The 25,486-nt window shown below is 41.7% G+C and overlaps 2 protein-coding genes across 2 annotated transcripts in view; both read left to right on the forward strand.

The window, feature by feature from the left end:
• col6a3 (collagen, type VI, alpha 3) overlaps nucleotides 1–25,486 on the forward strand; it is a 101,356-nt gene that overhangs the window by 62,040 nt on the left and 13,830 nt on the right. The window contains exons 25-48 of the mRNA XM_052492649.1: nucleotides 4,098–4,697; nucleotides 8,046–8,672; nucleotides 8,882–9,478; nucleotides 9,661–10,272; nucleotides 10,504–10,838; nucleotides 11,020–11,098; nucleotides 11,213–11,358; nucleotides 12,343–12,435; nucleotides 12,612–12,665; nucleotides 13,054–13,125; nucleotides 13,253–13,279; nucleotides 14,211–14,255; nucleotides 14,554–14,607; nucleotides 14,735–14,797; nucleotides 15,064–15,129; nucleotides 15,361–15,414; nucleotides 18,254–18,289; nucleotides 18,945–19,007; nucleotides 19,327–19,389; nucleotides 21,868–21,930; nucleotides 22,325–22,387; nucleotides 24,545–24,595; nucleotides 24,867–24,902; nucleotides 25,257–25,319. Coding sequence (XP_052348609.1) covers nucleotides 4,098–4,697; nucleotides 8,046–8,672; nucleotides 8,882–9,478; nucleotides 9,661–10,272; nucleotides 10,504–10,838; nucleotides 11,020–11,098; nucleotides 11,213–11,358; nucleotides 12,343–12,435; nucleotides 12,612–12,665; nucleotides 13,054–13,125; nucleotides 13,253–13,279; nucleotides 14,211–14,255; nucleotides 14,554–14,607; nucleotides 14,735–14,797; nucleotides 15,064–15,129; nucleotides 15,361–15,414; nucleotides 18,254–18,289; nucleotides 18,945–19,007; nucleotides 19,327–19,389; nucleotides 21,868–21,930; nucleotides 22,325–22,387; nucleotides 24,545–24,595; nucleotides 24,867–24,902; nucleotides 25,257–25,319 — 3,962 coding nt within the window. The remainder of the gene's footprint in view (nucleotides 1–4,097; nucleotides 4,698–8,045; nucleotides 8,673–8,881; nucleotides 9,479–9,660; nucleotides 10,273–10,503; nucleotides 10,839–11,019; nucleotides 11,099–11,212; nucleotides 11,359–12,342; nucleotides 12,436–12,611; nucleotides 12,666–13,053; nucleotides 13,126–13,252; nucleotides 13,280–14,210; nucleotides 14,256–14,553; nucleotides 14,608–14,734; nucleotides 14,798–15,063; nucleotides 15,130–15,360; nucleotides 15,415–18,253; nucleotides 18,290–18,944; nucleotides 19,008–19,326; nucleotides 19,390–21,867; nucleotides 21,931–22,324; nucleotides 22,388–24,544; nucleotides 24,596–24,866; nucleotides 24,903–25,256; nucleotides 25,320–25,486) is intronic.
• LOC127915118 (collagen alpha-3(VI) chain-like) lies at nucleotides 1,127–2,369 on the forward strand. Its single transcript, XM_052493942.1, has 2 exons — nucleotides 1,127–1,423; nucleotides 1,735–2,369. The coding sequence occupies exons 1-2, from the start codon at nucleotides 1,363–1,365 to the stop codon at nucleotides 2,352–2,354; spliced, it is 681 nt and encodes a 226-aa protein (XP_052349902.1). The 5' UTR covers nucleotides 1,127–1,362; the 3' UTR covers nucleotides 2,355–2,369.

Raw genomic sequence — 25,486 nt, forward strand, 5'->3', positions numbered from 1 at the left:
AGGAAGTGTTAGTAAAATGTCAGCTGAGTCTTAGAAACAACGGTATAATTTGACCACAAGCCCCACATTTCATCTGTCTGATTGACATAATCTATTTATTTTCTCAGTTGATCATGACACCTCCAGAAAGGATGTGGTATTCCTTGTGGATGGTTCTGATGGCACAAGGAATGGATTCCCAGCAATGCGTGATTTTGTTCAGCGAGTAGTGGGGCAACTCAATGTGGGAGGAGACAAAGACCGCGTTTCTGTTGTCCAGTACGGTAGAGATCAAGAAGTTCATTTCTATCTGAACACATACACCACAAAGGAGGACATTCTTAACACTGTGAGAAGTCTGAGGCACAGAGGAGGTAGACCCCTTAACACTGGGGCAGCCCTCCAATACGTAAGGGACAACGTCCTTACTGCCTCCTCTGGAAGCAGAAGCAAGGAGGGCGTCCCTCAGATGCTGATACTGCTGAGTGGGGGAAGGTCCAGTGATAATGTTGACATACCAGCTTCTGCCCTGAAAGACAGTGGGGTCTTGATCTTTGGCATTGGAACCAGAAATTCCAGCAGAGAGGTTCAAGGGATTGCCACTGATCCTAGTTTTTCCCAGTCTGTTTCTGAATTCACTGACCTCCCCAGCATCCAGGAGCAGTTTTCTCCACACTCATAACTGTACAAGTTGAGGCCACACCCAAAACCCCAACAGTCATAGGTAAGAACGGATGCGTTATCTAGGACAGCGAAAACAACACACATATTTCAGTCTCAGGTTCATTGAAGCAATGCTAACATATTTTCTGTTTTGTTTCTGAAACTCTTAGTGGACCAAAGCATTGCCAGAAAGGATGTAGTATTCCTGCTGGATGGTTCTGATGGCACAAGGAATGGCTTTCCAGCAATGCGTGACTTTGTTCAAAGAGTGGTAGAGAAACTCACTGTGGAGGAGAACAGAGATCGAGTCTCTGTGGTCCAGTATAGCAAAGAATCAGAGGCCCACTTCTATTTGAACACTTACACAACAAAGGAAGACGTTGTGGACACCGTAAGAGGCCTGAGGCACAAAGGAGGGAGACCCCTCAACACTGGGGCAGCTCTCCAGTATGTCAGGGACAATGTCTTTATTGCCTCCTCCGGAAGTAGGCGCCTTGAAGGTGTTCCACAGATTCTGATACTGCTGAATGGTGGAAGGTCCTTTGACAATGTAGATACACCAGCGTCTGCTCTCAAGGAGCTTGGTGTCTTGGTGTTTGGAATTGGAACAAGGAGCTCTGATAGCAGAGAATTACAAAAATATCCTATGACCCCAGTTATGCTCTTTCCGTGTCTGAATTTACTGACCTCCCCAACATCCAACAGCAGCTTCTTTCTGCTATGGGCACTGTCATTGTACAGGTCACAACCATGACACCAACAGTAAAACCAACAATTCTAGGTAAGATAAATATGGTTGTTATCAGTTCCATTTTCACTCTAACATCAGGATTTGAGTATTTGATAGCTTTGACATTTTAGGTTGATGCCTCCCGAGGCCTTTCATGTTGGATTTATTTCAGAACTTTGTCGGAATGTTCTCTATGATAGCACTCAGTCCAATGCACACATTGACACTTTCTTTGAATGGTTGTTTGAGATTAGGGAAAGGGATGACTGTCATGTGAAGGAAGCAGCTTTGTCCTGTTTTTCCCTTACCGATCTATGCATCATTTAATAAAACTCTTTTTTCTGAACATTCACATTCTCTAGTTGAGAGTCAGGCTCCCAGGAGGGATGTCGTGTTCTTGCTGGATGGATCTGATGGCACTAGGAGTGGATTCCCAGCAATGCGGGACTTTGTTCAAAGAGTAGTGGAGACACTCGGTGTGGATGAGAACAAAGATCGCGTGGCTGTGGTCCAGTACAGTAGAGATCCAGCCGCCCAATTCTATCTGAACACATACACAACAAAAGGAGAGATTCTCAACACTGTAAGAGGTCTGAGACACAAAGGTGGGAGACCTCTCAACACTGGAGCAGCTCTCCAGTATGTGAGAGACAATGTCTTGACTGCCTCCTCCGGAAGTCGACGCACTGAAGGTGTTCCACAGTTACTGATTCTGCTGAGTGGTGGAAGGTCCTTTGACAATGTTGACACTCCAGCTTCTGCTCTGAAGGAGCTTGGGGTCTTGATCTTTGGAATTGGAACAAGGAGCTCTGATAGCAGAGAATTGCAGAGGATATCACATGATCCCAGTTACGCTCTGTCTGTCTCTGACTTCACTGACCTTCCAAACATCCAGCAGCAACTTCTGTCCTCGGTGGAGTCAGTTGTTATTGACGTTACGCCAGAATCGTCAACAGATTTAGGTATGTGTCATCACTGTTAATTGAGAGTCAGGAAGTGTTAGTAAAATGTCAGCTGAGTCTTAGAAACAACGGTATAATTTGACCACAAGCCCCACATTTCATCTGTCTGATTGACATAATCTATTTATTTTCTCAGTTGATCATGACACCTCCAGAAAGGATGTGGTATTCCTTGTGGATGGTTCTGATGGCACAAGGAATGGATTCCCAGCAATGCGTGATTTTGTTCAGCGAGTAGTGGGGCAACTCAATGTGGGAGGAGACAAAGACCGCGTTTCTGTTGTCCAGTACGGTAGAGATCAAGAAGTTCATTTCTATCTGAACACATACACCACAAAGGAGGACATTCTTAACACTGTGAGAAGTCTGAGGCACAGAGGAGGTAGACCCCTTAACACTGGGGCAGCCCTCCAATACGTAAGGGACAACGTCCTTACTGCCTCCTCTGGAAGCAGAAGCAAGGAGGGCGTCCCTCAGATGCTGATACTGCTGAGTGGGGGAAGGTCCAGTGATAATGTTGACATACCAGCTTCTGCCCTGAAAGACAGTGGGGTCTTGATCTTTGGCATTGGAACCAGAAATTCCAGCAGAGAGGTTCAAGGGATTGCCACTGATCCTAGTTTTTCCCAGTCTGTTTCTGAATTCACTGACCTCCCCAGCATCCAGGAGCAGTTTTTCTCCACACTCATAACTGTACAAGTTGAGGCCACACCCAAAACCCCAACAGTCATAGGTAAGAACGGATGCGTTATCTAGGACAGCGAAAACAACACACATATTTCAGTCTCAGGTTCATTGAAGCAATGCTAACATATTTTCTGTTTTGTTTCTGAAACTCTTAGTGGACCAAAGCATTGCCAGAAAGGATGTAGTATTCCTGCTGGATGGTTCTGATGGCACAAGGAATGGCTTTCCAGCAATGCGTGACTTTGTTCAAAGAGTGGTAGAGAAACTCACTGTGGAGGAGAACAGAGATCGAGTCTCTGTGGTCCAGTATAGCAAAGAATCAGAGGCCCACTTCTATTTGAACACTTACACAACAAAGGAAGACGTTGTGGACACCGTAAGAGGCCTGAGGCACAAAGGAGGAGACCCCTCAACACTGGGGCAGCTCTCCAGTATGTCAGGGACAATGTCTTTATTGCCTCCTCCGGAAGTAGGCGCCTTGAAGGTGTTCCACAGATTCTGATACTGCTGAATGGTGGAAGGTCCTTTGACAATGTAGATACACCAGCGTCTGCTCTCAAGGAGCTTGGTGTCTTGGTGTTTGGAATTGGAACAAGGAGCTCTGATAGCAGAGAATTACAAAAAATATCCTATGACCCCAGTTATGCTCTTTCCGTGTCTGAATTTACTGACCTCCCCAACATCCAACAGCAGCTTCTTTCTGCTATGGGCACTGTCATTGTACAGGTCACAACCATGACACCAACAGTAAAACCAACAATTCTAGGTAAGATAAATATGGTTGTTATCAGTTCCATTTTCACTCTAACATCAGGATTTGAGTATTTGATAGCTTTGACATTTTAGGTAGATGCCTCCCGAGGCCTTTCATGTTGGATTTATTTCATACCTCTGTCGGAATGTTCTCTATGATAGCACTCAGTCCAATGCACACATTGACACTTTCTTTGAATGGTTGTTTGAGATTAGGGAAAGGGATGACTGTCATGTGAAGGAAGAAGCTTTGTCCTGTTTTTCCCTTACCGATCTATGCATCATTTAATAAAACTCTTTTTCTGAACATTCACATTCTCTAGTTGAGAGTCAGGCTCCCAGGAGGGATGTCGTGTTCTTGCTGGATGGATCTGATGGCACTAGGAGTGGATTCCCAGCAATGCGGGACTTTGTTCAAAGAGTAGTGGAGACACTCGGTGTGGATGAGAACAAAGATCGCGTGGCTGTTGTCCAGTACAGTAGAGATCCAGCCGCCCAATTCTATCTGAACACATACACAACAAAAGGAGAGATTCTCAACACTGTAAGAGGTCTGAGACACAAAGGTGGGAGACCTCTCAACACTGGAGCAGCTCTCCAGTATGTGAGAGACAATGTCTTGACTGCCTCCTCCGGAAGTCGACGCACTGAAGGTGTTCCACAGTTACTGATTCTGCTGAGTGGTGGAAGGTCCTTTGACAATGTTGACACTCCAGCTTCTGCTCTGAAGGAGCTTGGGGTCTTGATCTTTGGAATTGGAACAAGGAGCTCTGATAGCAGAGAATTGCAGAGGATATCACATGATCCCAGTTACGCTCTGTCTGTCTCTGACTTCACTGACCTTCCAAACATCCAGCAGCAACTTCTGTCCTCGGTGGAGTCAGTTGTTATTGACGTTACGCCAGAAACAACAACAGATTTAGGTATGTGTCATCACTGTTAATTAACTTCTTATGGGCAGGTGGGACGGTAGCGTCCAACCTGGCCAACATCCGGTGAAATTGCGGAGCGCGAAATTCGTCCTACAGAATTATAAATATTTAACTTTCATAAAAGCACAAGCTTGATACATCAAAATAATGCTTAACTTCTTATTAATCCAGCCGCTGTGTCAGATTTCAAATAGTATTTTCGGCGATAGCACACCCTGTGGTTATCTGAGGACAACGCCCTGCATACAAAAGCATGAAAAACATATTTCAACCAGGCAGGTGCGCTACATATTTCAGAAATAGCAATATAATTAATGCCTTACCTTTGATGATCTTCTTTTGTTGGAACTCCAAAAGATCCCAGATACATCACAAATGTTCCTTTTGTTTGATAATGTCCTTCTTTTTATCCATAAAAATTCAGTTTAGCTGGCTCTCTTCAGTCAATAATCCACCCAGTTTTCCTCCATAAAAATGCATACAAAATGAATCCCAAACGTTACTAATAAACTTTTCCATACAAGTCAAACAATGTTTATAATCAAAACTTAAATACCCTAATACGTAAATAAACGATCAAATTTAAGACGGAGAATCGTTATTGTCTTTACCGGGGATAAATACAAAAGAACGTTCTCTCTTCCACTCGCTTGGAAACACTTCAGCCAAAATTGGAGCCATTGCACTGAGAAAATACTAAAGGCTGATCCGGGAATACCATGTAGAAGGGGCACAAGTAGAGAGCTAAAGGTGCCAGTGTCCGGCAAGAATGTCTTCAGATCAGGTTTATTGTAAATAATGATTCACCACACCACACCCCTCTGTATTGACAGTACTCACAGTGGAAATAAGCATATATAACAAAAGTGGTTCTACAAGGCATTTCTGGAATGGCAGTAAAGAGGCTAGATGAAATGTACATACACATACTGCACACTGACGTGTGAATGCTAGGGATAGCATATTCCGGGTAGGATACAGTAATAACATAATATCTATGCATTGCTATAAACACGATAATGACCAGACAGTAATAACACAGTTAAATGACTAAACACAACCATGTAGTATACAGGTAAATAATGCACACAACAGAGAATGACCAATGATACGCATAGGCCAGACCTACACCAATCTAATGACATAGAAAGTAGCTGGACTAGCAACTGAAATTTAATTGGAATGTCAAACATGGGATAGTTGCTGCACCACGAGGAAGGCACAGCCTAAATCAGGCTAGAAATACAGTGCACATAGCATGAGCCTACACAAACATTGGAAATGTCCATAAACACAACGATATGCATACACAGAAAATAAGAATAGAAGAATCATATCCCAGGTATGTGGTACAGCGCATAAATGAGGTAGCATGACTGGCTTGCACCTAGGCTAGCTTGCTAGAACTAGCATGATGAAAATGGTAAAGGAATAATGAACCTTATAAACCTAGTAAATGACTCAACTACCTTAGCAACACCCAACGAAGCAATGATCTAAAGAAGCAATGACATGTACAGAACTTACACTTAGATGCACGCACTAAACACAGGTCAAATGCAATACAGATGAACAGTCCAGCGAGTCCATTGACTTCTGACCATGATCTCACTCTGACGGCAGGAGCAGAGTTCATTGAGGTGTATGGAGAATGCCATTCCACAGGGATGCTGGCCCATGTTGACTCCAATGCTTCCCACAGTTGTGTCATGTTGGCCGGATGTCCTTTGGGTGTAGGACCATTCTTGATACACAAAGGAAACTGTTGAGTGTAACCGAGTTGCAGTTCTTTACACAAACCGGTGCACCTGGCACCTACTACCATACCTTGTTCAAAGGCACTTAAATATGTTGTGTTGCCCATTCACCCTCTGGGTCCTGTGCTTTGAATGAGTGCAACTTTTCTCCAATGATTAGTAGCGGTACTACACCCCAAAATGGGGTGTCATCGTCAATGTTATATTTTCATTGGCTCGTGAGATTTAAACGGTCCTACACGGACTTCCACATTACTTACCCCAGTATATTTGGTACCTCTGTTTTCGTCTTAAGCATCGGATAACAAATAACACATTTCCTAAATATGTATGTGATTGTCTGGTTTGGATAGAGCATATACCAAACAAATGGGCTGCTCACTACGCATTGTTTAGTTTGGAGTTCGTCTGTGTTTGACAGAGGGGGCCAACTCCACAGTGAAAATCATGTATGGAGTTGTATAAAAATTGTGCAATTTGGTGATTTCCTCCTGTTACTTATAACGTCATAATACAGTTGAACAGCAACTGTCATGCCCCCTCAATTTGAAACAATATTTGAAACTGATTCAGAAGGTGAAAAGGTCAGTTCATTCACGTTTAAAAAATATCAATACATTTTTATTTGATACTCGAAAGTTTTGTACAAATAATCATATTTTTATATGCATTTGAGCATGTGCTCTGCTAATTGACTACGTCTTACACAAATACTTGATATACCGGTCCAATATATTCTACAGTGTTGCGGTTGTCTGTGGAATAAGTGTTTACTACTCTATCCTTCATGGCCCTCTCCATATTGACTTTTAAACGGGCATAGCAAATATAGCCGAATAATCGCTCCAAGGTGGTCAGCTGAAGATGTTTTACATTTTTGCATGGGAAAATATGAAATCACCAATTACTGCACGTAGTGCCACTTTGTATTGAACAGGATAAGCATCCGGCTCATGGGTGCACCTTTGAAGTATTAGCAGGGGCACAAAAAGAATGCTTTAATTAATAGCTAACACACAAGCTCAACCAAACAAAGTGCTGGTACAATACCATTTCTATTTCTTCAAATCCAGTGACACAAGAGACTAAAAACAAAGATTATGTGTGTTTACAGTTTTGATTGATTGATGTTATCTAGCTGTGGGTTAAGCAGGAAAACTACAAGTTTGCTTACATGGGAGTTTGTCAAAGCAGCATTACAGACAGAACACAATCGCTACCACCTGACACATGCTCAATTGTTGTATCGTTAGTTGAGATGAACACTCCAACAACGTCTATTAGAAACAGTCTTTTGCACTTTCGAGAGTGACCACTGGGGTGTTGTTCTTACGGTTGAACTTTTAACTGGGTTTCAGTAGTTTGCATCACCACCTGTGATTGTGCAATGCTGTAGTCTTGTTGAATATCCATTTCCTTTTAAATATTCTGCTCAAATGTTCATTACAAAAATGTATTCTCAATAATAATGATATATTATATTTAGTGTCCTCTATTTCCCTAATGGGTGGGCCACCATTGACATTGCAGCTCAACTTGTGTTGTCAACAAACACATTTGATGTGCCTGTCTTCTCTCACAGTCACCACAACTGTAGTATTCACTGGCGGAGAAAAGAGGGACGTGGTTTTCCTCATTGACGGCACAACAGCGGTGCGCAGCGAGTTCCCCGCCATCCGTGACATGATCGGGAGGGTCGTGGAAAAGCTGGACGTGGGTCTGGATCGGGTGAGGGTGTCAGTGGTGCAGTACAGCGACGGTGCCACGGTGGAGTTCCTTTTGAACGAGCACTCCACCAAAGACGAGGTCCGCCAGGCCACGAGGAAGCTTCAGAGCAGCGGTGGGAACCGTCGGAACACTGGCCGTGCCCTTGAATGGATCTCCAAGAACATCTACCAGAAATCAGCAGGTAGCCGCATTGAGGAGGGAGTTCCTCAGTTCCTCATTCTAGTCACAGGGGGAAAGTCCAACGATGACGTCTCTGGACCGGTTAATCAGCTGAAGACCAACCTGGTTGCCCCTTTAGCCATCGGCACAAAGAATGCCGACCCCAATGAACTGAGGCAGATCGCCCTAAAGCCAGAACTTGCCTACTCCATTAACAACTTCGGGCAGCTTCCAACAGTGGAACAGCAGCTTATTGCTTCAGTCAACACCATGACCACCACTGACATCTCCGGCAGTTTTGTTCCCTCAGTTTTGGATATTGGTAAGACATACTAGATTATTTAACCCAACGTAATTCTAAATAGTGCTTACCAATCAAAAATATTTTTGAATATGATGGCAATTTATGTTATGTTTTGTATGATATTGCTCAACTGTTATGATTCCCTTGTTGACTTTTTTAAAGATATTTTGCCAACAAGAAAAGTGAAAGACCACCTGCTTTACTTTTTCTTGTGTCTTACTTCTCAGCTAACCTCAACATGGGGCGGAAAGATATCATCTTTCTCATCGATGGCTCGGACACCACAGGCTCCAATGGCATCGCCCACATCCGTGACTTCATCCTCAACATCGTTCAGCAGCTAGATGTGCAACTTGACCAGGTCCGGGTCGCTGTCGTCCAATATTCCGACAAGGTCAAGACAGAGTTCTCTCTCAACTCCCACAACAAAAAAACAGCTGTGCTCTCAGCCATCAAAAGACTACGCCAGCAGGGTGGAAGATCATCCGATCTTGCCAACGCCATCGAGTATGTGACCAGGAATGAGCTGAAAGCCTCGGCGGGTGTCCGGCTTGCGCAGGCCTCCCAGCATCTAGTGGTCCTTACCGGCAGAAGGTCCTCCACTGACGTGTCCGTGTACGGCCCTCTGCTTAAAGGCTCCCGTGTTAACTGCATCGGAATCGGGGCTGGTGCAGACTACAGGGAGCTCAACCAGATTGCCACCAGCTCTGCCGATGTTCTCCAGGTACCCGCTTTCCCCGGCTTGCCTGTCATTAAGGAGAGGTTTATTGCCAGGCTGAACGGAACAATGCCTGATGAGGCACCACCAGATTTTGTCGACCCAAGTAAGTGAAACCACGCAGAAATGCATTTCTCACCTTATTCTGTATAAGACATGTATTGATAAATACAAAATAAAATCGAAATAAATACTGTAGATAGGATTCAACATGGCACCTCTCTCTTTCCCTCTATCCCTCTCTCTCGCTCTCTCACTCACTCTCTCTGTTCTCTCTCTCTGCATCAGGCCTCCCTAAAGCCAAGGTTGCTGATATTGTATTCTTGGTGGACGGCTCCATCAACCTGGGCAAGGACAACTTCAAGGAGGTGATGGGGTTCATCCAGAACCTCATCGACCTCTTCTTCACTGAGCGTGACAACCTGCAGATTGGCCTGGCGAGCTACACCACCGACGTCACCGACGTGTTCTACCTCAACACCTACAAGAACAAGGACGACATAATCGATGCCATCAGCCGCACCGAGTACAAGGGAGGCCGCAGGATCAATACAGGTACCGCCATCCACCACGTACAGGAGAACCACTTCATCAAAGATAAAGGCAGCAGGAAGGATGAGGGAATCGCCCAGATCCTGATGATCATCACCGGCGGAAGGTCGGCCAGCGACAGCAAGACCGCAGCTCTGGCGTTAAAGGCCACCGGTGTGCGCATCTACGCTGTCGGCGTGGGTGACATTGAGGATGAGTTGAACAACCTGGCGAGTGAGGCCTCCACAGTGGCCAGGGCAAGCACGTTTGTGGAGCTCTCTGAGCTCAACGAGCAAATCCTTGAGACATTGGATGACGAGGTGAAGGGAATCAAGCTCTGCACTGGAGTGAGCCAGGAGCCCTCAAAAAGTGAGAACCATTTTAATTTTTCTTCCTTAGTGTTGGTATCAGGGGGACATAAAATGGCATGTCTATTTAACTTCCTGATGATTGTTTTACTTACATTCACTTTCATATAGAACATTGATAAAAGAAATTACAAAAAAACATCTACAGTATATTAAAAGTTGTGGTACAGAGAAGTTCCAAACACCAACAACAAGCCAACCTCACCGTATCTACTCTCTCTCTCTCTTTCAGCCTGCAGTCTGGAGGTGTTGGTAGGCTTTGATGTGTCCTCACCAAACATCTTCCAGGCCCAGAGGATCCTGGAGTCCAAGATGGGTGCCATCCTCCAAAGGATCACCAAGATGACGGGCATCAGTTGCTCGTCGGGCCAGATCCCATTGATCCAGGTGGGCATCCTGGCCATGGATGCCGCCTCAGAACCCGTCCACCTGGAGTTCACGGACAACGCCGACATGCTGTTCGAGGCATTCCGAGCACTGCGCGCCCGCGGACCCTACTTCCTCAATGCCAAGACCATTGCCGCATATGGGTCCAGGTTCAAAAACGGAGCAGCAGATGCGGTCAAGGTGTGTCTGTTTGTCTCTTTTTATTTTTTTACTTGATGTAATTATCTTCATAAACATGTAACTGTGTGAGAGCAGATTTGAAGTCTGCCATTTTAAGTTTGACTTGAGAGTAAAGCAAACCAATTTAAACAAATGCCATTCACGATTAATGAAATTAAATGATTGTCCACCCCCCGCACAGGTTGTGATCCATCTGACTGATGGTCTGGATGGCCAGTATAGTGAAATTAAGAGACAGGTTGAAGAACTTAAGATTTCAGGTGAGGAGAATTATTATTATGTCTGGATAATAAGCGGTTGAAACGGCATTAACTGAGAAACATGCTGGACAAAGGGAATAGAATCTGAGTCTTATGTGTGTTGTGCCATGCTAGGTGTGAACAGCTTTATCCTGGTGGGTCTGGAGCGGGTACCCAGGTTTGAGGAGGCCGTGCTCCTGGAGTTTGGCCGCGGCTTCAGGTACACCAGACCCCTCAGAGTTAATGTCATGGACTTGGACTACGAGCTTCTGGAGGAACTGGTGAGTGGTGTCTAGGGTTGCAAAGCTACATGTAATTTATCAAAGTTACCAGAATCTTCTGTAATTAACAGGTAATCTATGGCATCTCATAGATCTATGGCATCTATGATACATTTTGTAATTTATACTTGAATAACTTTTAAAAATGTATTCATATATAATATTACCTGTTTTACATCTGTGTCCAAATAATACATTTGTTTCTGGTGGATAGACCATATGGTTCAAGAGAAAATAGCCTTATTAATGAAAAAAGCATCTAATCCAAAATCGAATGAAAAACTCTTCCAACTATTGTCTTTTTCATAACTGCCATCAGTTTTGCCCCAACAAAGACCTATTGACATGGTATTATAAATTAAAGTGATTAAAGAAAAATATAAAGGATATTTCATGCTGATTCCCTCATATTAAACACCATTGGTATTCATTAAGTCGATGGTTCATATTTAGGATAATGTTTTACAGCGTTGTCATTCTCTTCTTATTTTAAAATAATGGTAATCATTTTTTAGTTGATTTTTAAAAATATATTTTACATGTGATAAGGCCACACTGAGGGCCAGAGATAATGGCAGACACTTGTGATAAAATGAAGTAACCAAAAATGCCACTAGATGTATTTGATAAAATTCTATATCCTTGAAAGTGTCCAAAAATCTGGTAGTTTACTGGTAAAATTTCAACCCTAGTGATTGCAACCCTAGTGGTGTTACAGTCACTCACTACTGAAATGTTACCTGTTTTTGTACTTGTACCTATACTGTACCATATAAACGCTTTGAGGAAAGAACCTGGAGAAAGACTAAGGACTAAGCTATAGTATGACCACATTGAACATCTTAAAGGAAGATCATTTAAGTCCCAGTCAAGTCACAGAGATGCACAATTTGATTGAGTGGATAATCAACCAATTATCTTGGCTGTGCACAATTGTTTTTGTTCCGTCTTCAATTCCAACTTTGTAAACTTTGCAATTTACAGGACAACATTGCTGAAAGGGAGTGTTGCACGGTGCCATGCAAATGTACCGGCAGAAGGGGAGACAGAGGAGCAGTCGGACTTGGAGGACTGAAGGTTACTAATGTTCTTTATTATTATTACTTGAACTTAAGTATGCTAATATTAAGTGTATAAATAAAAAAATGCCTAGGAAAATGTTTCTGTAGACGATGAAAGGCCTTGTGCTTTACTATTGTGATGAGTTAGTTATACAGTGTAGATTTATGCATAATATACTTCTTATCTTGCAGGGTGGTCCAGGCGGAGCAGGTGGAGCAGGACATCCCGGAGATGAGGGTGGATCCGTAAGTCAGATTTATGTTCATACTTTATCTGAAACCTTATTAATAACCCCACAAATGCATGTTCAGCTTTCTTTCTGTCTTCTTTAGTAAGACTGTGCCCTCAGTCCACACTATACACCTGCTCTGAAGTTTAATAGTAATAATTCCAGATGCTCAAAGTGCAATCAAATCTAATTTTATTTGTTGCGTGCACAGGATACAACAGGCGTAAAACAGTACAGTGAAATGCTTCCTTACAAGCTCTTCCACAACGATGCAGAGAATACTAGGTCACAAATGTGTAGGACCCTAGGGTGATGCACGGCAACCATCATCAATCTCAATGTTATTCGATACAGTGTACGTACGTTTTGTTACATGAAATCTCTTACTTCTCGTCCTGTGACAGGGAGACAGAGGTCCTCCTGGTGTCAACGGAACTCAAGGTTTCCAGGGATGTCCTGGACAGAGGGGCATCAAGGTAAGTACCCAGTTAGCACCACTGTATCAATCATCAGGTTAATTGATGTGAAATCATAATGGAATGTAGTAGTTTTTTTGCATACAATATTTAACAATAGATATCTCTTTTTCTCTCTCTTGATCAGGGTGGTCGTGGGTACTCTGGAGAAAAGGTGAGTTTTTGAAATTGAGAAATTGCCTTCAGGAAGTATTCACACCCCTTGACTTAAAAATAAATATAACAAATAAAACAGTAATATATCTTGATTAAATAAGTATTCAATTACATGTTAGAATCATGTTTGGCAGTGATTACAGTTGTGAGTCTTTCTGGGTAAGTCTCTAAGAGTTTTGCCACCTGGATTGTATAATATTTGCACATTATTCTTTTTTTTTATTCTTCAAGCTCTGTCAAGTTGGTTGTTGATCGATGCTATACAGACATTTCATGTCTTGCCATAGATTTGCAAGCCGATTTAAGTCAAATTTGTAACTAGGCCACTCAGGAACATTCAATGTCATATTGGTAAGCAACTCCAGTGTATATTTGACCTTGTGTGTTTGGTCATTGTCCTGCTGAAAGGTGAATTTGTCTCCCAGTATCTGTTGGAAAGCAGACTGAACCAGGTTTTTCTCTACTGAGGGACCTTGCAGATAATTGTATATATTGGGTACAGAGATGAGGTAGTCAGTTATTGCACACAGAGTTAGTACATGTAACTTATTATGTGACTTGTTTAGCACATTTTTACTCCTGAACGTATTTCGGCTTGCAATAACACATGGGTTGAAAACTTATTGACTCAAGACATTTCAACTTTTCATTTTTTATAAATGTTTATAAATGTTTTAAAATGTCTGGGAACATAATTCCACTTTGACATGGGGTATTGTGTGTAGGCCAGTGACATAAAATGTTAATGTAATCTATTTTAAATTTAGGCTGTAAAACAACAAAATGTTGAAGTCAAGGCATGTGAATACTTTCTGAAGGCACTGTATATTCAAATGATAATCGATACAGTATATTGATCACATAATACTGATGATTGTTTGAATGTTAATGATGAGTATCAACCCCCAACAACCCTTGTCTTCTATCAGGGTGAATTTGGAGAGATTGGCCTGGATGGCATCAATGGAGAAGAGGTAAGAAAAACATAACTTTAAGATATTTTAAACTATGGCATGGACTGTCATACCGAACTTCAAGGGAACAGTTACAGCTTTTAAGATCTTGGTCACATGCCAGAAGGGCTTTTGAAATCCACTCTATAATCCACCATTTTACATAGCAAAATGTACCGTAAATCCAACTTTGAGTGCTTTTGCTTGAAGTTGTTCCCACAAATCAGACCCACAGTAGTAGAGACTAATATGATGACTTATGATTAACGTTTAGACCACACTGTAATGTGTGGCTGACTGATTTATTGCCTTCCACTAGGGCAAGAGTGGAGTCGCTGGACCCCCAGGAGACAGAGGAAACCCTGGGAGAAGGGTGAGTCCTCATATGGTCATTGCAACCTCACAAATATAATGTTTTGATACTTTTCCATGCATTCATTGATTTTCATGATTCTGATATGGTTATCACTCACAGATACTTCTATGCTCTTTGTGTTCAGGGACCCAAAGGAACTAAAGGACAAGCAGGAGACATCGGGGATACCGGAATCCGAGGAGATCCTGTGAGTATCCTCTGACCACTTTATTCCAGATCAGAACTTGTTTTCTTTACATAATGATTTTATTCAGGGCCAGGGATGGGTAAATTGATCCTGTTTCGATCATCATTTGGTATTACCTTATAATGATATCATGACAAGTAATGATTGGGATTCTTATGGTAAATATAACAGAGAAACAAACCAAACTAGTCAACCAAGTATTTCTACCACATCATTAAGAGCCAAACTGATTCTGAATCTGATTCCATTTGCTTTATGTTTCCTAGGGAACCACAGGGCGAGATAACAACGTGGCTGGACCTAAAGGAGACCCAGGCGATGTCGGCCCAGTGGTAATGTCTTCCTGACTCTCTTCCTCTCGCCAAGCTATAATGTGAACTGCTTTGGAGATTACAGTGTTTTGTATAGGAAATTAACTATCCAGTATCCAGGTATTCTTGATATTTTGAGTGCTTTTTTGCCATTGCACAGTGAGTATGACTGAGCATGTTCATCACTCATTTCCTGTTTAAATAGTAACTTAAATAGTTTCTCTCACTGATGGACTTTGTCTTGAATCGTAGGGAGAGCCAGGGGACGATGGTAAGATGGGAGGCCCCGGTGAACCAGGCAGGACGGTAGGACCTGGATCTCTTCTTCTCTATTACTAAAAGCTCTTGTCTGATATTTGGCCTAATGTTTCATTAAACACAATAGTTGGGTCGTTCCACCAATTTGGTGCCTTTTGAGTGTAACTTGGTAAAAAAAAAACATTTGATCTCACCTCATTTTAATATTTTGTCATAGAGAATACATTTTAATCAAATTGAAGTTTTCCCATCTCAAGAGGTTAAAAAAATAAATGGCTATAGTAAGTGCCTATTAAGTGACAAATAAATTAACAGGGTTGACTGTAACAGTGTTAACTGTAACAGGGTTGACCATTTTAAAATTTTAACATTTTGTCATAAAGAACACATTTGAATAAAATTGAAGTTTTCCCATCTCAAGAGGTCAAATAAATAAATGGCTATAGTAAGTGCCTATTAAGTGACAAATAAATTAACAGGGTTGACTGTAACAGGGTTAACCGTCACATGTTTGACAATTTATTCTTAAATCAGCCATGAATCCCCTTGTGACATTGGGAATGGATGCTTGTTGTGTGCAACAGGGAGTGGCAATCGCAAGCTTCACAAAATAATAACATTATTCAAACATTTCTAGCCCGTCAATAGATGTGAACGACCGGCTCGATTCGTTCTTCTGTAGCAGAATTAGATTTTTTTTTTTTTTTTTTTACGTTGGATAAAAGTAGAGGCGCAGAGCACTTGAATATTTTGGTATACCTACTGGAGAGCTTTTCAGCATCATTCAGACCCTCTTAAGCCTTAGCCCCACCCATCTCTTTAAGGATTCCCATGTGAGGCCATGTGTTAAAAATAATGAATACGGTAGTGTACTAAACATCCTCAAGATTTTAAGACTAAAAGTTGGTTTATACTACGTCTATTAACATGTTTGTTGACATTTGTCACAGGGACATCCAACATCAAACAAGTATAAACAAAAGTAAAACACAAAAACTACAGGCTGCATGACATCAGCAGCCTGGTAGTCCAAAATGACATAACTTGTGTATTTTAAAACCAATAAACCCATTTGTTTAAAAATGTAGTTAGTATAGGTCAATCTAGCAAACCAGGCAACTAAAACCAACTTTCTGAACAATGTTTTGGTTAGTTTCTAGCTTGTTAGCTAGCTAGCTAATGTGAAGTTAGCTGGCTAGCCAGTTCAAATAATGACCATATCATATAGCTGACAACGTCTTCACTTCAGCTAATTTGTGTGAATTATTACAGGAAAATAAACTCACAACAAGATCATTGTTTACAAGTTAATGGCGAGCCAATTACAGAAAATAGCTTACGGTTGTGAGTGTAATGAAATAAAAGCTGAGTATTCTACCAGAGAATGTTTGAACTTGGACACTGTCTCGTTGGCCTAATGTTATATCTTAATTTGACTTTGGAGCAGGTCATATTGTTCTTCACATTACCGTCTCTGGTAAACACACACTATATAAAATAAAATCAAAGTGTATTTGTCACATGCGCAGGATACAGAATGTGTAAATGGTATAGTGAAATGGTTATAGTGGAGTCTTTTGTTTAGACATGTAACTAACATGTAGCTAGCTAAACAATGAACCATAATCCCAACTACTAACATTACTACACTGCAAAAATCTGCAGGTAGCTAAACAAACTAGGTTCAATGTTAGCTAGCTAACTAACATTATGCTATAACTAGCAATGCAAATGGCTCTGCGATATGAATAATATTACTACACAGATCATACACATAACATTAGCTAGCAAGCCAGTCAGATAACATTTGCTAACAGTACGCTTTAACTTGCAATAAAAATGACTTTCTGACAAAATTTGAAACGTATCATATCTGAAAATGTAGCTAGCTAGACTCTGTTACCTGTATACATAGATGAACGCTTCTCCCTCTCTGTCATGGATGCCATGGTTGCCCTTACTTTAAAGCTGTAATCTGGAGACAGGTGTTTTATACAACGTGTTCTGTTTTTGACTCACTCCGCATATTTTCAATCAAAGCCTGAATCTCCTTAGCTTCCACCTGGCATTCCACTGATTTCAAAACTTGGTTATCCAGAAAGTGGAGAGCCTTAGCAAAAATTTGTGCAGTTCTTTGTGATATCTTTCAAAAAAGCTGCTATAAAAATGATTACCTACACATACTAAGCAGCTCATATTACAGACAAAAGCGTGCTACATGGCAGACCAATCCGAACTCATCTCTTGGCATATCCAGCCCAGCCATAGCCAAAAATAATAAAACCGTCTCACTTCACCTGCCGTACTGTATGATTTGATGTTCGGTGTTTCTTTCAAATAATTTTTAAAAAGAAACAGTTTCACCATATTAAAACTAGAGTTCAGTTCACATAACAGGGTTGGCCTTAAAACGAGTTACAGAATGAATCACTAATCACATTAAATAAATAATAATCTTCGAAATGACTTTGTCAAAGCAACAAAATAACTAGGGCTTTACAGTGATGGTGAAACTGGAGAGATTTTGTGATTAAGTGGGTTAAAATCTTCCTAGAAGTGACACAGGGTTGACGGAGGGAAATGTCAAAATGCTGAATTTGGCACTTTAGCAAGTCTTTATCAAAAATGGGATATATTGAATAATAAATTGGATATATAAATTGGACATATTTTATAATAAATTGGATATATTGAATAATCCATGAGATCTAAATGAAAGGGCACTTAATTTAATATAACAGACTTTTAAAATTAAAATGTTCTACTTAAAATGTCAAAATGCACTCATTTTGTGGAACTACCCAGTTTACTTACCACCACATTATGAGATAACTCAGTAATAACAGTGGCTGTTTAATTTGTTTCTTTCCTGTTTGGATTATAATAGGGTTCTGATGGTAGAAGAGGCCCACCCGGACAAGCTGTAAGTGAACCCTGAACCTGACCACTTGATGCGTTGCTTAAGAAAGCCTAATGTTTCTTAACCAAGCTACATTACTGTATCTGCCATCAGGCAAACCAGCACCCTCAATCCCCATTACCCGTTGCTATCTGCATATCTACGACACTTCACATGCACTCGTCAGACTTATGACCACACTACATACACCCACACTTTATACGTACTGTACATACTGGCACGTGTGTAGAATTTGCAGTAGCATATATGTAGCATATAGCATAATAACATTACCCACACTTAGTAAACGTAACATCAACAAACATCCATTTATTTTGATGATCAAACTTAGCATATCTAGCTAGCAGCTGTCCTTACTTACATTGGGCTGACTTTCCTTAGTGTTAGCTACTCAATTATCTACAATAAACCCACTTCATCTAATTTCAACAAACTGATCATGTTTACTGAGGTCCACTCGCTGTGGGGTCATAGGAAAGCGGATGTTTCTGGTTTTCAGGGATACAGTATTTTCAATGGAATTTCCGTTTCCCCTGAAAAACGGAAGTGAGGACCCCGCTTTTTAGGCTTTTTATGCCTGCTAAAAAGATGGTTACCTGAGGTCTAATCATACACTGAACTTAATTGAGACGAGACATGGGTTTCTCTTATGTTATAGGGAGACCCTGGCAAACCCGGAGGTAACGGTGTGCAGGGAGAGCCAGGTATCGGAGGATCCAGGGTAAGTGCATCCGTCCACTCTGTGTTTTTTGTTGTTGATAGAACATTGTGTAGCTTCCTCCCATGCTAGATTTGATCAATTACTTTCATCACACTTTTATTAGTATCAGTCATTATGTGGGCTTTCATAGTAGCCATGTCTATACTGGAGCTAGGTGGCTGAACTAAGTCCAACAGGCAATTGTCCTTCAGATTCAAATCACACTCACTTTGTAACCAAAAACACAATTTTTTATCCACCAAATCCATTGATCACTTTGATTCAACAGGAGAACAGTTTCTGATTTAGATGCGTGTGTGTGATGCTTTGTCATATTTAGGGCCAAGCTGGACCAATTGGTGCACCTGGTACTAGAGGTGAAGACGGGAACCCTGGACCAAGGGTAAGGAAACTACCAGAGCCATTTTGAATATGACACACCTCTGATATTGGCATGTCAGGTTCTGCAGTATGTTAAGACCTTAGTCTCTACTGTGTATCAAAACATAACGCTTATAAAAGGAATGGTGCCAAAAACATTGGTTCTAATTAATGTAGATTGTATATCTATCTACCCATTCATCTTTGACCTAATTGTTTCAAAATGTCCTCCCAAGTGGAGCAGCAGTCTAAGGCACTGCATCTCAGTACTTGAGGCGTCACTACAGACCCAGGTTCGATCCTGGGCTGTGTCGCAGCCGGCAGCGACCGGGAGACCCATGATGCGGCACACAATTGGACCAGCGGCGTCCGGGTTAGGGAAGGGTTTAGCCGGCTGGGATGTCCTTGTCCCATCGTGCTCTAGAGACTCATGTGTGTACAGTGTTTCCTGTGACACAACGGTGCGGGTTAACCGAGCAGTGTGTCAAGAAGCAGTGCGGCTTGGCAAGATCGTGTTTTGGAGAACACATGGCTCTCGACCTTCGCCTCTCCCGAGTCTGTACGGGAGTTGCAGCGATGGAACAAGACTGAAACTACCAATTGGATACAACGAAATTGGGGAGAAAAAAGGAGTCAAAAAATATATATGTTTCAATGTGCCACAGAGTGATGAATTACCATAGGGTTTTAGTCCTCTTTGATATAAGAAGTTTGTATGTTGACACATTTTAAGTTTGGACTTTGAGCTGTACTGCACATCACCATATGACTTGATGAAAAGGCATCTAATTGTGTATAATAGTAAACACAAACAGCTTGCGGTCGGAAAGAAGCAACACATGTTCTCTAGGAAACACAGACAAAATGAATACCTCCCAGCTGGCACACATTTCACATGTGCAGTGCATTTGGAACGTATTCAGACCCCTTGATTTTTTTCACATTTTGTTACGTTTTTGTTACCCCTTGATTTTTTTCACATTTTGTTATGTTACGGCCTTGATCTAAAAATGATTCAAACATTCTTTCCCTCATAAATCTACACACAATGCCCCGTATTGACAAAGCAAAAACAGGCTGTTATAAATGTATTCAGATCCTTTACTCAGTACTTTTTTTAATCACCTTTGGCAGCGATTATTGCCTCAAGTCTTCTTGGGTATGACGCTACAAGCTATGCACACTTGGATTTGTTGAGTTTCTCTCATTCTTCTCTGCAGATCCTCTCAAGCTCTGTCAGGTTGGATGAGGAGCGTTACTGCACAGCTATTTTCATGTCTCTCCAGAGATGTTAGATCGGGTTCAAATCCAGGCTTTGGCTGGGCCCGTAAAGGACACTGAGACTTTTCCTGAAGCCGCTCCTGCATTGTCTTGGCTGTGTGTTTAGGGTCATTGTCCTGTTGACAACCTTCGTCCAAGTCTGAGCAGGTTTTCATCAAGGATCTTTCTATACTTTGCTCCGTGCATCTTTGCTTCAATCCTAACTAGTCTCTCAGTTCATGCCACTAAAAATCATCCCCACAGCAGGATGCTGCCACCACCATGCTTCACTGTAGGGATGGTGGCAGGTTTCCTCCAGACGTGACACTAGGCATTCAGGCCAAAGTGTTCAATATTGGTTTAATCAGAACAGAGAATCTTGTTCCTCATGGTCTGAGAGTCTTTAGGTGCATTTTGGCACTCCAAGCGGTCTGTCATGTGCCTTTTACTAAGGAGTGGCTTACGTCTGGCCACTCTACCAAGAAGGCCTGATTGGTGGAGTGCTGCAGAGATGGTTGTCCTTCTGGAAGTTTCTCCCATCTCCACAAATGAACTCTAGAGCTCTGTCAGTGACCATCGGGTTCTTGGTCTTGGTGGTTTCAAACTTCTTCCATTTAAGAATGATGGAAGGCCACTGTGTTCTTGGAGACCTTCAATGCTGCATACATTTTTTGGTTCCCTTACCCAGATATGTGCCTCAACACAATCTTGTCTTTGAGCTATATGGACAATTCCTTCAACCTCATAGCTTGGCTTTTGCTCTGGCATGCACTGTCAACTGTGAGACCTTATATAGACAGATGCGTGCCTTTCCAAATCATGTCTATTCAATTGAATTTACCACAGGTTGACTCCAATCAAGTTGTATAAACATCTCAAGGATGGTCAATGGAAACAGGATGCACCTGAGCTCAATTTCGAGTCTCATAGCGAAGGGTCTGAATATGTGATATTTCATTTTTTTATTTTATTTAATACATTTGCTAAAATGTCTAAAAACCTCTTTTCACTTTGTCATTATGGGGTTTTGTGTGTAGATTGTTGAGAGGTTTTTTCCATTCAACTTTAGAATAACCCTGTAACATAACAAATTGTGGAAAAAGTCAAAGGGCTTGAATACTTTTTGAGGGCACTGTACGACAACAGGCATTGTTTCAGCATCGATGTAACTTCTTAGATGACTGTGTCATGAGTGTCAATGGTGATAAGATTTCTCTGATTTTTAAATGTTTTATTCCAGGGCCCAGGAGGAGCCCAGGGACCCCCCGGAAACAATGGCAGGAGAGGACCTCTCGGTCGCAAGGTACTGAACTTAACTGATCATCATTGGCATCGCTCTAGTCTAGCTAATGCTTCAGTCATCCCAGGCCCTGTTTAGGTTACAGTATAATCACATTGGCCTAAGCCTCCCACTCTCCTGTTACTGGACACACATACACAGCCTATTAGAGTCAACATAGAATGCTCCCTAACAAAACATCCAGGCCCGTGTGTCACATCTATTTCAAATAAAAGGGGTGAATGCATGTAAATCTAGATGAAATCTCTGCACAACTCAGAAGGAATGTGCTCTCTCTCTCTTTCTCTGCGTCTCTCTTCCCTCTCTTCTCTCTCTTTCTTTTTATATCTCTCCCTGTGTACCATCTCTACTATCTCTCTCTATCTCTCTGGCTGTATCTCTGTATCTTTCGTTATAGGGTGAGCCAGGAGAGCCCGGACCCAAAGGCATCGTGGGACCTCTGGGACCTCGTGGTGAACCTGTAAGTTAATACATCACATCCTGTCAGCTCAACACAACTGGAACCTAGGGAAGGTTAACCAACTGACTATTAATCAGATTGTAGATTACATGAGATCAACATACATTGAGATGGATACAATAAAAATACACAAGTGTAATAAATCATATTGATGTTATTGCAGTTGGAATTATCTTCTTACACTTCTTATCCTATGAAAGTGATACATTTATGAGATTAATTGTTTCATTTGTACTCCTATGGAATGGTGTTCATATGAATTTAGGCTTAGAGCAGTGTGACACTTTGATTTCCTCCAAATTCTCTACCTTTCTCCTGAAGTGTGCACTTGCACTCTCCCAACCATAGATTTAAGCATTGGATTGGCGTAAGCAATAAGCATTGGCAGGAGGGAGTTTCCACCAATGGCAAAGGGATAGTTCCCCCAAATTCCAAATGTACAGTACTTTCTGAAAGTACTCAGACCCTTTGACTTTTCCCAAATTTTGTTACAATACAGCCTTATTCTGAAATGGATTACATTAGATTTTTTCCTCTTCAATCTACACACAATACCCCATAATGGCAAAGCAAAAACAGGTCTTTAGACATTTTTGCCAATGTAATAAAAATAAAAACTGAAATATCACATTTACATAAGTATTCAGACACTTTACTCAGTATTTTGTTGAAGCAACTTTGGTAGCGGTTACAGCGTCGAGTCTTGGGTATGATGCTACAAGGTTGGCACACCTGTATTTGGCGACTTTCATTCTTCTCTGCAGATCCTCTCAAGCTCTGTCAGGTTGGATGCGGAAAACCACTGCACAGCTATTTTCAGGTCTCTCCAGAGATGTTAGATTGGGTTGAAGTCTGGGCTCTGGCTGGGCCACTAAAGGACATTCAGAGACTGGTGCCGAAGCCACCTCATGGCTGGGTTTTTGCTCTGACATGCACTGTCAACTGTGGGACCGTATATAGACAGGTGTATGGCCTTCCAAATCATGTCCAATCAATTGAATTTACCACAGGTGGACTCCAATCAAGTTGTTGAAACATCTCAAGGATGATCAATGGAAACAGGATGCACCTGAGCTAAATGTCGAGTCTCATAGCATAGGGTCTGAATACTTATGTAAAAAAGGCATTTCTGTTTTTTATAAATTTGCTTAAAATCTTTTTTCGCTTTGTCATTATGGTGTATTGTGTGTAGATTGATGAGGAAATATTTGTATTTAAACCATTTTAGAATAAGGCTGTGATGTAACAAAATGTGGAAAAAGTCAAGGGGTCTGAATGCTTTCTGAATGCACTGTATATAACGTTTTTCTTACCCTATAAGCAGGTAAGACAGAAATCCATACTTCAATGTTAAATCCATATGAGGATGTGTGTAAGTACACACTTCAGGAGACGGGTAGAGAATCTGGACTCAACCTTAGATGTGCTCCAGGCTCCTAGGCCTCCTGATGGTCATCTGGATTTCACAGGCATGGCCAGTCCAAGGAGCAGCAGGATTTATGTCTCTGAGCTCCTCTCACTCCTCAGAACCTAATACCAAACATTCTATCTCGCTTCATTGGCTTCTTACGTGATCTGTCCCCATTCTGTGAGTTAGTCCCTGGTACAAGTACAGGGCTCTCCAACCCTGTTCCTGGAGCGTTACCCTCCTGTAGGTTTTCTATCCAACCCTAGTTGTAACTAACCTGATTCAGCTTATCAACCAGCTAATTATTAGAATCAGGTACGGACGATTAGGGTTGGAGAGCCCTGTATTTGTACATACTATCCTTGTACTCTAATGATCAGTTGAGATAAGTGCATACAGTTTTCTCCTCAACCATTACCTCAGGCTGTATATTAGACCTGGGTTTAAAAAGTATTTGAAACTTGCAAATACTTTGAGTGTTTTCTTGTGCCTGCCTGGGGTGCCATATGGGCAGGGTAGGCACTTTTGGGACCATTTCATTACTTATGTTGCCCCAGGCAGGCTCAATCAAGCACAGTGAAAGTATTTGATGATTTCGAATACTATTTGAACCCAGGTCAGCTGCACTTACAGCTACATTGTTCGGTGTTAGTTTAACTCACATGGTACTTTTAACTATAAGATTGGGTCAGTAGACAATACTGTGCCATCTGTCAAATTGCAGTAAGCACAGTATCCTCTTCTTACAGGGCGAAGATGGTCGAGATGGATTTGGAATCGCAGGGCCCAAAGGAAGAAAGGTAAATAATCAAACCTTTGACAAAATGCGATTTGCAACTGTTTGTACTGTACGCACAATATATTCATCTGTTCAGTCCAAGCTGTCCAATCTGCACCAAAATAATTCATGTAATCATGTTGTGTGTAATGTTGTCTGGAGCAGCCTACTACTTTTAAATATCCAACAAAATCAATCAGTCAATCAATCAATGTTCTATGTTATAGTGAGCTTGCATGATATCTGAAATTGCCTTGTATGCTCAAATGAACAGACAAGTGTCTTCCTTACAGGGTGATGAGGGCTTCCCAGGATTCCCAGGACCAAAGGTAATGTCAAGGACATAATCACTGTCACATTTCATTCAGTTAAACTCAAGAATTGTTCAAATTAAGAAGAGAGCTCATTTTCACTCAAATAATCTCAGGTTGTAATATGACCTGTAATATGGGCTCTCTTGAATTAGTCACTTTTGACACAAGGGTTGTGTTCACTAGGGCACACCGTAGCAAAATGTTTTGCACTGGAAAATGATAACGATCATTTCCTATTAGACTGGTTCACATGGTACCTTCCCGTTTCGAGCCATTTACTTCAGTTTCTTGACAAATTAACATGACCACGGTTTCTGTCTTATTGTTCCCTGTGACGGTTCCCACACTGATGTTTCTGTCACCATACAGGGAGCGGCAGGTGATGGAGGAACCAATGGCGGACCAGGACCCATAGGAAACCGTGGCCAGAGGGTGAATGTTTTAGCTGGGGTGGGAGACTGGGATAAGGAGTGCTGTGTGCTCTGGGAGTTTCTTAACTGCCATTATAACTAAAACAACCACTGATATGTGTTTGTTTTACCAACCTCAGTTGACTGCACAGACTGTAAGTTGCTCTGGATATCAGGGTAGAGTGTACA

This window comes from Oncorhynchus keta, chromosome 34 (genome assembly GCF_023373465.1).
Source record: "Oncorhynchus keta strain PuntledgeMale-10-30-2019 chromosome 34, Oket_V2, whole genome shotgun sequence".
Taxonomy (NCBI): domain Eukaryota; kingdom Metazoa; phylum Chordata; class Actinopteri; order Salmoniformes; family Salmonidae; genus Oncorhynchus; species Oncorhynchus keta.

Bases quoted from the DNA above. Each gene is read 5' to 3' on its own strand.
- LOC127915118 (XM_052493942.1), top strand. From the start codon at position 1,363: ATGGGCACTGTCATTGTACAGGTCACAACCATGACACCAACAGTAAAA. The intron at 1,424-1,734 runs GTAAGATAAATA...CACATTCTCTAG, and splicing joins AGTAAAACCAACAATTCTAG to TTGAGAGTCAGGCTCCCAGG.